The sequence below is a fragment of the Eulemur rufifrons genome, chromosome 13 (genome assembly GCF_041146395.1).
Source record: "Eulemur rufifrons isolate Redbay chromosome 13, OSU_ERuf_1, whole genome shotgun sequence".
NCBI classification, from domain to species: Eukaryota; Metazoa; Chordata; class Mammalia; order Primates; family Lemuridae; genus Eulemur; species Eulemur rufifrons.
The window spans coordinates 10,233,128-10,246,002 of NC_090995.1; the positions used below are offsets into that span (position 1 = coordinate 10,233,128).

The 12,875-nt window shown below is 37.3% G+C and overlaps 1 protein-coding gene across 1 annotated transcript in view; it reads right to left on the reverse strand.

The window, feature by feature from the left end:
- The window catches only part of HERC5 (HECT and RLD domain containing E3 ubiquitin protein ligase 5), a 30,871-nt gene that overhangs the window by 15,891 nt on the left and 2,105 nt on the right, over positions 1 to 12,875 (reverse strand). The window contains exons 2-11 of the mRNA XM_069485516.1: positions 12,446 to 12,566; positions 11,680 to 11,756; positions 9,882 to 10,103; positions 8,636 to 8,727; positions 8,237 to 8,367; positions 7,137 to 7,282; positions 5,788 to 5,864; positions 4,264 to 4,367; positions 2,894 to 2,953; positions 1,634 to 1,727 (exon numbers count right to left, since the gene is read on the reverse strand). Of these exons, the coding sequence (XP_069341617.1) occupies positions 1,634 to 1,727; positions 2,894 to 2,953; positions 4,264 to 4,367; positions 5,788 to 5,864; positions 7,137 to 7,282; positions 8,237 to 8,367; positions 8,636 to 8,727; positions 9,882 to 10,103; positions 11,680 to 11,756; positions 12,446 to 12,566 (1,124 nt within the window). The remainder of the gene's footprint in view (positions 1 to 1,633; positions 1,728 to 2,893; positions 2,954 to 4,263; positions 4,368 to 5,787; positions 5,865 to 7,136; positions 7,283 to 8,236; positions 8,368 to 8,635; positions 8,728 to 9,881; positions 10,104 to 11,679; positions 11,757 to 12,445; positions 12,567 to 12,875) is intronic.

Consider the following 12,875-nt stretch of genomic DNA (forward strand, 5'->3'; position numbering starts at 1 on the left):
AGGGAACACAGTGGAGTGTAAAACACACCCAGTCTTTGCACTAAAGTATGCAGGTATGTATCTGTCTTACTAAACCATGAGCTTCTACAGGACAAGGATCATGTCTCTTTCATTTTTCATCAAGAGTCATCGTTATGTACCCAGTATACAGCAAGCATTCAAACGCCTGCTAAATAAATGAACAAATGCCAAAAGTCTGTGAGTCCGTATCACAGAAAGAAACATTACAGGCCTCCTAATCCAGCGATCTCCTTCTGAGACAACGGAGGTGAAAAATGCCCTATGATTATGTAACTTATATATCAGATGTTGTTTTCCAGGAATAATCAAGGTATACTTAGGAAGCAGGAAAGCACTCAGTGATGAACTGATGCAACCCTTTCCCGTCACAGGGGCAGAAATGGCCTTCTAGTTTTGGTGCTGTTTCCATGGCTGTATTCAGTAGCGATGACTCAGAATCTTACAGAAAGACAGTTAAACTGGCCCCAATAGGAGGATTTTAAATAATCAAAGAAAACTGGCAAGAACAAATGTTGATAGAATAGTCCACCAGGTAGTTCTTGGGTTAATGTTACAGGCAGGACTAAGAGCTGCAGAGTCCCAGTGAGGTACCTAATTAGGGATCCACTTTACCTCAGATCCCTAATGGGGCCGTGGTTCTGCCCAAGTTAACAGGATTAAACTTTCCATCTTCCCTTGAAAGAAAGGAGAGAAAACTTGCAGCTAAAATAGAGAATGAAACAGGTGAGGGAGGGTGAGAGAGGGGAGCAAGACTTGAAGGAAAAGAGAAGTGAGATACAGAAACAGAGGGAGAGACCAAAAAGAGTAGAGGGGCAGGAGAAGAAGGAAAGAGAAAAGAGAAAAAAGAAGCAACCACAGTGACATCCAGGAGAAAAAGACTGAGCAAACACAGGAAGTACTATCCCTAGATCAAACAGTACAATAAAACAGAACAATAAATTAATAAAGGCTGCATTAAGAACAGATTGATTTAGTTTCATTAATAAAGAAAGCGTGTCTGGAGTATCTGCAAGTGGAAAACCTAAAGACAGAAGTATTGGTGCTGAAATAGGAAGAACAATCCCAGAAAGAATAAGAACATTCTAGAACCCACGGAACAGAAAGAGCAATGGAACAAAACAGAGAGAGGAAGAATCCAGGTAGTCCTTGGTGAGGGGGATATTCACCTCAGAAAAAGTGTTCTCATTTCTATATTTATGCTTAAAAGAATTGCATATAAAATGTTCTTATTCTAGTGTGTCAGTCTAAACAAATCCTTAATCATCTTCCTAAAGCCCGGAGTTGAAAAAATTCCCTCCAGGAATGTGTATGCATGTATGTGTATATGTGTCTGTGTACAGATGCACTTTATAGACTATTTGTAACCTATGTGACTATTATACCAACTATTTCACCCTAAATGTGCAAATTCCGGCATGCTATTTTAGTTTAACTTAATCTGGATATGCCACAGGGTCTCACAGAATCTCTTAAAACAAAATATTTCATTCTTCAAACAGTGAACAGAAAAAAATAAAATAAAAAACAAAGTATTTCTTCTGAAATTTTGAGTTCTTATAAGAAATGTTCTAGTGTATTTTCTTTCTCCAAATAACAATCTGAAGAATACCACCATGTTACTAATCCAGTCCTTTTGGGTTAACTCCTTAAAGATGTTTCTTGCTTTATTTAAGTCCAAATGAATAGACATCATTTCTGTAGCTCTTCTGTAGGAGGAAGATAAATGAATAAATGGGTAAGTAAATGAAAATGGACATAATATTAAGTACTTTCTTAGATTATCTATCTAGATGCAAAGTTTCTTCTAGAGCTTGCCTCATTTCAATAAAATTACCTTTTTTCTCAACTTTATAATAACCATAATAACCTTGCTGAATAAAAATACAATTGAAAATGTAGAAGACAATGTATGATCCAACCCAGGGAGCAGCAGGGGCAAAAAAAAAAAAGAAGACAATGTATGATTATTTCTAAAATGCCAAAAATATCAAGGCTGCATTAACTATCTATAACATAAGACAATTTTAACTCAGTTTTATTCAAAATGGACAATCAATAAATATGTCTTTCCCAGTTAAAAAAAAAAAATAGAAAGCCACAGGAAAAAAGTCTTTCCCATTTCTGAAAAAAGATGACCATTTCTTTCAATTACATAAACTGAAAAGTGGAGACCAAAAGAAGGGGCTTCAGGACCGTAAATACGATGTACTCCAACAGAAAATGATTAATGATATATGTCTTAACCCATGAATAATGTTCATGTTGAAATGAATAGATTCACTGTCTGAAAATATATGCATTCTTTGTAAAATAATACATATATTTAGTGTCTAAAAAACAGGAAAAAATTTAAAGAAATAAATATAATATCATACAAATATTTAGGAGAAAAAAGTACAAGTTTTTCTCTCCTAATATTTAAAAATGCAAAAAACCCTTATTATCTAGCAATAAAGAAATAGTTAAATAAATAAAGGTCTGACCTTCTCATGAAATATCATGCAGCCCTAAAAATGATGTTACAGAAAAATACTGAATATGGAAAATGAATAAAATGAAAACAGACAAACATTAAGTAAAAAAACAATAAATAAAATAATATGATCTCCTTCTTTGTAAAATATATTTGCATAGAAAAAAGATATACATACACATAAATGCTAGCTGTTACTCTCATGTGATGGATTATGGGTCATTTTCACTCTCTTTTTTGTTGTATGTCTATATTTTTGGCATTTTCTACAGCAAGCATATATTTTCTTTTGTTAAAAAGAGATAAACATATAGCTAATTATTTTATCCTTGAATCATTTTTTATACTTCCATGGTATTTTTAATAGGATTTTAATGTATTATTATACACATATATTACCTTTTCCTTAAAAAACTTCCAATCAGACAAGCAGGAGATGAAAATATCTCTTGGATGTCCCTACAGTAGGAATAAAACAGTGGTTAAACCAAATCATACAGTATGCCTCCTCATGGTATGAGACATGATAAATACAACATCTTATAATTGTCCTTCAAACTTCTCCCTCTGTCTCCTATTTGTATGCATATTGTCTTGGCATCTAAAAGTCGATTCCATTTGCTAAATCTCAAAATTTCAGTTGTAAATATGAGAAATAAAAAGGTTTATATGTACTCAGAGAAGCCTCGGATAAAGAGGAAAAGGCTTGATCCAGGGTCAGTACTTTCTTGGACTCCCACCCTACCGACTATGCAAGCCCTGTTTATTTCTGTTCCACTGAAGTGGAAACAAAATAAATTACCAGAAATTAAATGGGAGGGAGGGGTGCATATGTTCAGTTTCATCTTACAAGTAATTGTACAAATAGTTCTTGATCATTTATGCTTTGCAAACTATGATACAACTACTTTGTACACCTATTTCCCAGAATTAGAAAGCCACACCTAAAAATATCTATAAAAGGAGATGTTCCTAAGAATGAATTTAATCTTTACAGGTTGTAGGAGTTCTATGGCTCAGAGAAGCATTGCTCAAATTGCTCAGCTATGAATAGGAGGTGCGTAAACAAGTGGTTCCAGGGTCAAACGGGACTGGGAAACACTGTAGACTGTATTTCCTGCTCACAGAGTCAACAATATATATAAACATATTAAAGGCCCAGAGAAGTAATACAGTAAAGAAAGCTGTCCTCATGGAGCATACACGTTAGTGGTGATGGTTAATTTTATGTGTCAACTTGGCTAGGCCATAGTACCCAGATATTTGGTCAAACATTATTCTTGATGTTTCTGTGAAGGTATTTTTTAGATGAGATTAACATTTAAAACCGTAGACTTTGAGGAAAGCAGATTACCCTCCACAATGTGGGTGGGCCTCACCCAATCAGTTGAAGAGAAAAGATGAGGTCATCCAAGGAACAAGGAGGGCACTCTGCCTCCAGATTGCCTTTGGACTCGAGCTGCAACAGCAACTCTTCCCTGGGTCTCCAGCCTGCTGGCCTGCCTTACAGATTTCTGGTTGGCCAGCCCCTACAATCACATTAGCCAGTTCCTTAAAATAAATTAATCTCTCTCTCTCTCTCTATAGTTAGAGAGATAGATAGATATAAAGGTATATACATACACATTCTATTGGTCTGTTTCTCTGGAAAATTCTGACTAATACACTAACAGGCCACAAAATCTCATACCTCTGCATTGTACAGAACCAGTCTGGGAGACGCTACTTTAGAGAGCTATATAAGCAGTCAGTCAGACGCATGGGGGTACCTTTTTGTACTCTGCCACTGTTTAGTCTCCACATCAGCAATCCATCTCTTTACAGTCCCTTCATTCAGCACAGGAATTTTCCTCCTCAGATTAACATAGGAATTCTGAAACATACGAAAAAGTAAAATACATTAATTTAGAGGTGTCAGAAATAGGTACCCAACTTTTAGGCACATTCTAAGAATAGAGTAAAACTGATCTTTAAATATGAATAATACAGCTCTGGGACAATCATAAAGTGAACCTCTACCAAGGAGTAATCAACCATTTGTCAGTGGCCACTTTCTTGTCCAAAGGGGCTCAGACTCAAAGTAAACTTCCCTGAGTGCTCCAACACTCAGCACTTTACACAAGTACAGTCAGATTAAACTGAACATCAGACAGCACTGAAGGGAAAATCTAAAAGAGGTGTGTGCAGAAACGGGAAGAACTCGATTTCCCTTGGTGAAAATAGGGCAGGGAAGTTATGGACTTATTATTCATAAGCCTATGAAACTTGGGTCTTTCTTAGTACTAGCTGGCAGAGTTGCTTTTAGAATCTGTCACGCTATGGCTCACTAGGACAATGACGAAACACCATTGGCAAGGAGCCCCCCCAAAAGGTAAGCAAAGTCTAAGAAAATCACACTGATTTGACATTCACCAGGGGAAAATCTGATTTTTTGAGTAAATATTGATGAAGTTTAAACAATAAAGGATCAATAATGTCCAGGTATTCCCCACAAAGTCAGCCTAGTAACCTGATGATTTTGAAATTCACTAAACCTGGATTCTAGAACTCCTTGTTTTGCTTAAAACACAAAGTTATAGGACATCTAGAGATTTTTTTTTTTTTTTTTTTGAGAGAGAGTCTCGCTCTGTTGCCCAGGCTAGAGTGCCATGGTAATCAGCTTAGCTCACAGCAACCTCAAACTCCTGGGCTCAAGTGATCCTCTTGCCTCAGCCTCCTGAGTAGCTGGGACTACAGGCATGCGCCACCATGCCCGGCTAATCTTTTCTATATATATTTTTCGTTGTCCAGCTAATTTCTTTTCTTTTTTTTTTTTTTTTTGTTGAGACAGAGTCTCACTTTGTTGCCCAGGCTAGAGTGAGTGCCGTGGCGTCAGCTTAGCTCACAGCAACCTCAGACTCCTCGGCTTAAGCGATCCTACTGCCTCAGCCTCCCGAGTAGCTGGGACTACAGGCATGCGCCACTATGCCCGGCTAATTTTTTCTATATAGATTTTTAGTTGTCCATATAATGTCGTTCTATTTTTAGTAGAGACGGGGTCTCGCTCAGGCTGGTCTCGAACTCCTGACCTTGAGCAATCCACCCGCCTCGGCCTCCCAGAGTGCTAGGATTACAGGCGTGAGCCACCGCGCCCGGCCTAATTTCTTTCTATTTTTTTAGTAGAAATGGGGTCTTGTTCTTGCTCAGGCTGGTCTCGAACTCCTGAGCTCAAACAATCCTCCTGCCTTGGCCTCCCAGAGTGCTGGGATTACAGGCGTGAGCCACCATGCCCAGCCTAGAGATTTTTTTTTTACCTTTTTGTCTAGCCAGAGAAGAATGCTTTGATTCCCTCCAGCAATCATTATTAACTCCTTTTCTGAAGTATGGCTTTCTGAAAAGGATGCACAAAAAGTAAGAGTTTAGAAAGTCATTTGGCACAAACATGCATATTCAGTTTAAATAACTTCAGATTCTTCTTGATCATAGTCATTTTATCTTTTTAATAGACAAATACCCAGCACATTTTCCACCTATTAAGCAGCGGAAATATATGCATTTAGGCTGTGGTCCCCAACCCCTGGTACCAGTCTGCGGCCTGTCAGCAACCGGGCAGCAGAGCTCCACCCCCCACCCTCCAGATCTACCTCCCCCTCAGTCTGTGGAAAAATTGTCTTCCATGAAACCAGTCCCTGCTGCCAAAAAGCTTGGGGCTGCTGCATTTAGGAGTAAAGTCTAGTTGGCAAACAGGTGATTCATAAGGTTGACGTGTATTAATGTATCAGTTTAATATACATAATTAATATAAATGCTTATATATAAAACACAAATTTTCAATTCTGAATTAGTTTAATTCAGCACCCATTACTAAAAATCATGTGCTCGATATTTAACCTATCACTGTTGGCTGTGAAGAATAAAGTTATAAGGAATCAAAGATAATGTATGAACTGATCAGGGTAGTAACTCTACTGTTCATTTCCTCCCGAGAAATGAGTAAATTTTGTGACTTTAGGTCACCACTGAGCTTTCAGAAACAAGTAACAAAAGTGCTCTGAGATGCTTCTACCGCAGTGTTCTGGAGCTCAGGCTCTGAGGTTACACAGGGCATCATTCAACTCCAGCCAAGCCACTTACTGGCTGTGAGTGGCTACCCCTTGCTCTCCAATCTCTGCATCCTCCAGTAAAATGGGAGTGACAGGACACACCTCCCACAACTGCTAGAAGGATTGGTGAGCTGACACAGGTGAGTGCTGAGCATAATTACAGCACCTGGTCTAAGTCAACTGCTCAACATCCTGACGGTTTTACATGATTACGGGTCAACTTAACCAGGCAGAAGAACCAATCACCATGGCATTAATAAGTCTCTTGAAAACTGGAATCAGAGCTGCATATGCCTCTGAATCCATACGGTCTATTTTATTTTGTTATCATTTCAATTCATATTGATCCTAATCTGAAGGAGTCATATAAAATAATGATTATTTTGACTTGGTAAGTTAGACTGAATCTTTTAAATTGTTTCCAGTAAAAAAATGAAACCAATGTCCAGAGAAACTCCCTTCACATTCATACACTGCTTTTCTTGCCACATTACACACTTAGAAAATTCACTTTCTCTAAAAAGATATTATTCCAAATCCTGTGCTCCTATAGAATTTACCGAATCTGAGTTCTTCATTGGATGATAATTTCATAGGAAGTGGTAGCAGCTGATTTTGTGTTCCACTGTTTCCCAGTTGTCTCTCTTTTCCAGAACCAAAGGAAAAGACCTTTCCCAAATCAGAAACATAGGCAAGTGTGTGCCACCTGTTAAATGAAAGCACACTGCTTTGATGAAGAGAAATTGAATGATGTATCAATACTAAAGAAAATTTTAAAAATACTAAAGAGAACATTTTCTTTGGTGAAGGGAAACATATTCCAATACTCTGGTTTACCTTAATAATATTACCCATTTATGCAATTTTTCTCCAAGAGCATAAGAAAATATGTCTATAGACTGAAAATAATGTACAATAGTCTTTCATAGGAAGGGTGGTGGTACACTAACAAATGAACCCAATATTCAGACAGAGTCCGAATTCGCTCTTTGGTTAGTAAGGAAAAAACTGTCTGAAAGAAGACTAAGTATATCTGGGTGAAAATATTTTTTAACCCCACCGAGTCCCAACATCCCACTGGCAAGAATTAGGTTGATAAATCTGATAATTAAAGAAAATAATTAAGTAAATCATGGAGTTTGAGTAAGATTTTTTGTCTTTATTTAGAAAAAGTGAGCTGTAAAAAACAAATTTCTCAGGAATATTCCACTGAAACCACCACTGAGTCTTACACTCCACCGTGATTACGGTAGGTTGCTATGAAAGAATTATGGGAACTAAAAAGCATGTTGGTTCTGAGGGGTTGTGAAAGAGAGTGATTATACTAATGAATAATCCTTTGTAATTCATGCTTATTTATTTTTCCCACATAAGTAAATAATGACTTATTTTTCTTAAAGATGAAAGTACATCTGAATAGCTACAAAGGTATTTCACTAAAGAGACAACAGAAAGAGTATTTGCTCATTTAAAAAAAATCAAAGAAAATAAATGTGTATACTAAAAGATTCATTATGATTAATAATGGAAATCAAGTTATCTTTACTCATTTGAAAATGATTGATACTTATATCCCAAAGAAACTGATGGAAATTTTATTGAATTACTACCTAGTTTACTATATTCATTTGATCAATTTTCACTGACATTTACAACTTACCTTCCACATGCTATCTGGGTCACTCTTTTTCCAGTGAGCTCAGTCACCAAACGGGGTCTTAGCTCATTCCGTGTTGAACTGTGACCAAGTTGCCCATATTTTCCAGCACCGAAAGTAAACACCAGGCCATCCTAAGAAAGGATATCAGATGCCAGAGAAATGTAATATAGAAGTAATGTAAATTACTATAAATGTAATATAGAAGTCATATCCCCTAATGCAAAAGCTTTTACATCAGTAAATAATAAATAAAAGTATTGTCAAAGTAAAGTTCCCAAATTACAAAGAGGACAGTCCTACGTGTGGGAAGTGACCAACTTTCTTCCCGGGGAAACACTAACTCTGCATACAAAATATTCTTCCAGAAATACAGTCAAGAAGACACAAGGGTATACCCACCTGCGTGAGCAGGGCAGTGTGAGAGCCACCGCAAGTGAGAAACTCAACTTTCTGATTGTCTAGTGCTTCGATAAGGGAAGGAGAATCTTTATCTATGTAAAGGAAAGAACAGCTCAAGTGACCAAAAGGAAATACTGAATTTCACATTGGAGTTACCTAGACTGCTTCCTCTCAACCCAGCAGCAACAGTTCCTATTGTGTTCTGACACGAAAGGCTCTCTGTTAGCCTCTTCAGGCCCAAATGCTAGGTCTAAACGTGGGAGCAGAGCAGTGGCTAAAAGGGTCACACTTAGGGGCACCCACCAGTGAAAGGTCAAGTTGCTTCCCAAAGCTTGTTCTTGTTTCTACCTGACTTGATCAACTTTAATTATGGCACATCAGATGTTTCTTTTAATGAACATAAACATTTTTTCTTTTAAATTCTCTACTATAGTATCCTTGCCTTGCACTACCTTTTCTTTCCCTGACAATTACTTTCTCATCAAAGCAGAGATTCAGCAAAAAGAGTTTAATGGTTGCTTTACTCTTTTCCCTCTTTTAAATATTTGTCTAACACTGACTTATGGGTTCTCCTGCAAAATTAGCACTGGACCATGTCAGGGAGAGAGGCAGTATTTGACCAGTGATCCAGGGTAATGCATACATCACTATGCTGGGGAAAGCCACAAAATTTTTTACACCCAAAAACCCTAATAGTTGTTTGGGATCATAAACAATTTTGCCATCTGCTTTGTTCAATAATGGGAGTTGTGTGCTTTTCTGTCTGTGTGTATGTACCTTATAGAATAAGATCAGGATATGTGAGTTTCTAAATAGAATTTTAGTATCCTTATGTAATAATATAATTATATTAATAGACTTCAAGTGCTAATGCAGAGGTCATCTCATCCAAACGTGTCACTTCGCAGAAAGAGAAAATAAGGCCTAGAGAAAAGTTAAGTGACTGGGCACGGCCTGCAGTTAGTAAACTGCAAAGAGGGAACAGGGACCCAGGTATTTGAGCCCAGGGCAGTGCTTCTTCCCATCTCCCACGCAGCCCTGCACTGGGTCTCAGCTGCAGTAACAACTTCCCACTATGCCTGTCTCTTGGACTGATTCTGCCCTGAAGACAGAGAGGTCATCAGGAAGAACAGTGCGAGCGAAAGTGGAGATGTGAACCGGTTTTGACAGGGAAGTCCATGTTATGTTCATCTCTAAGCTAACATATCATTTGTTGAGAATACGAATCTGCGAATATATTCCATACTCTTGGTGTGGCCCAGGCCTAGTTGTCCAGATTCATTTCCTCCCCAGGAGTAAATGTTTCCAGACATGGACAAGGCCATGCTGTGGGCTCCTCCCGCAGAAATCTGAACCAAGGGGACTGCAGCGAGGTGCTCCACCAACTGTGGGATGGAGGTTGAGGGGAACGTGCTTCCAAGTCCCAGCTGGCCGTGCAGGTTCTGTCCCCAGGCAAAAAGCTCACCGCCTGATGTAGACAAAGAAAACGCTGTCTTATTAAGTTTAGACTGTAGCAGACATTACTCTAGGACATCATATATACTCTACACAGTACATCACAATCCTTTACCTTCACGCTGACAGGACTCTCAGATCCCATGTGTCTGACTCAGAAAAACACAGAATCTTCTCCTTAGGAGTAACAGCTATACTTCCTTATCTCCTACCTCGAAGGGTAGAATGAAGCTATTTAAATATGTTATAATCAACATTGAAGAAATATTTACTTTTAAAAACCCAGAGGATAGGCCCATGAAAAAACAGAGACATTCTATCTCTGGGAAAATAAAACCTAGAATTATTCTGTTCTCTACCTCCCTCCCTTTCATACGCCTGACGATTCCAAATAAACTTAAAAATTCATGTGAAATTACAGTATCTTGAAAAAGTCAGTTTCTTCTTCCATTAATTAAATAAATGAAGGACAATTTTCAAGGAAAGTTCTTAGGAGTCATCTAATGGAGCTGACAATATCTAATGGAGTCTGGAAAAAATACATCAGAGAACCAAGGTTTGCTGAGCGCGTCTTTGCAAGCTACCGTGCAGGAGCTGGTGGGAGGCAGAGCCTCTCCTGCAAACAGCACCATCGCGTGCCTACCGGCCACCAGAAATACAATGATGAGCACAACCGGCTTCCTTTCTTGCTTTTCCAACTTTATTCTTTCTGCCTTGTGATTTACCAATAGCAAACCTTGAACATCCCTGCCCCCTGCACATACACACCACTAGACCCTGGGCTAGGGTGTGTCTTTTTCATCTTCATAACCTGAGCGTGGTAGATAGTCCATATGAAATATCTGTTCAGGAATGGCTGAAGTCAAATGACTGCTTTTTTCCAATACAAATTCATACACAAACTTCAAAAAGCCCCTCAGTACAGGTCGAATACTTACTTGTTAACGTCCCTCAAATCCCAGCTTCCATTCAGTTTATGAACATGCTTACATATGTCTTATATATTGACAAAAATTCCTTTGACCCTGAATTCCCCTCCATCGCCCTCATGTCTTAATTATTACTTTAGGAAATAACCCATATTCACCGCTTCCATTTCCCACCATTACAGTATCTGATAGGAAATAGGAAATACTGAAGGGCTGGGGAGAATCCTTGAATTCAAAAAGTAATGTCAAAACACATCAGAGGCCTGCAACTTGGCTATAAAAGCAGAGCTGGGGGATCCTGAGCTCCTACCATTTAAGCTAAAAGACTGCTAAGAAAAGGAAAGAAGGTTCTAGAAAGGGGTGGCCCAGGTCTGGACCAGACTCCTAAGAGAATGGTTTTGATTATTTAGAAAGTTTTCACTGTTTCAAACTTGAAAAATAAAAACATGGAACAAAAGGTAAGAATAGTAATTACGGAAATCTGAAGATTTTATAGATCTAAGAATTCTCTCTCATTTTATATCTCCTTTAAGAATAGTACTCCGAACCATACCAAATTCAAAACCATTTTTCTATTCTGTTGGAAAGTGAGGCATTTACATTTTACTGGCTCTACATATACACACACTTATTACTTATAAAAAGCAATATAAAAAATACCTTTTGAGAGTGCAAGAGAATGATAATCTCCACATGTGATCTGAATTATATTTTTTTCTCGTAAAATGCTTTGAAACCTGATGAAAGAAAATATATTTTATGCTAATTAACATAATGGAAGTCACAAGGTGGATGTTAGAAGTATTAACTGTATTTAATTGGGAATGAAGCTCAAGAAAAAACTTTAAATTTACTGCTTCACATTCACTATATACATCTACAATTATTTTAAACCCATGTATGTTTTAATTAGTGGTTTAAGGAGAAAATGTGCATTATATAAGTGTAACAAGATGATTCTAAAATACTCCTATGCAAACAATAAATTTATGATGTAGGAATAAATGCAAGATGAAAATAAGTTCTAATTCACATGATTTGCTAGGAAAAAGTCCACAAATCATTCCATGATAATGCATTTTTTTTTCTAGGTTCAAAATTTTCATTTCTGGAAACTTAAATTTATAGCATTATTGTGAGGATCAAATTAGTCAATGAATAGTCCAGTTTGGGACTAGTTGGACTACTCAATCATTTCCTTTAAATGCCAAAGCAACATAATACCTGCCCTAGGAGACATATTGGTTTGTACTAATAGTATACCGATGGACTTCACCAGTCAGTTCAGAATTCATCATTTACTTAAGATGCTTCTATATATAAAGCAGGGGACAAGAAGCATATATGGTAACATTTTCCTACAAAATTATTGTTGTCCTTTGAGTAAAATTAAAATAATTTTTAATAAAAGAAAAAAGTTCCCTACCTTGCATGTTCTATGCTATAGTTGTACTCAAATGGTTTTCCATCTGAAGACAGAATCAGCAAGTGCTCTGTTCCTTGGTCCATGGAATGTATCTTCATTTTTTTCCCTAACTTAATGTACCCTGTAGAGCAAATCCAACCAGGAACTATCATCACTCTGATTATTATCCTCTATTATTATTGATTTCATTATAATACACTTAAAACATCTGGAAAAAATTTCAACTAGACCACCTTTGAGTTAACATGAATTTCTCTTTAAGAAAATTCAAGTGTGGAAAGTAAATTAGGGACGACAGTTGTCTTGACACGGATTTTCATTGATTTATACTTTGTTTTAAATGGAATATACCCTTAAGGTAGCCAGTTAAATATCTGCTTTTAGATTTTTGTTTACTAAGTGGAGACAAACTAAATTTGAAGTGATAAAA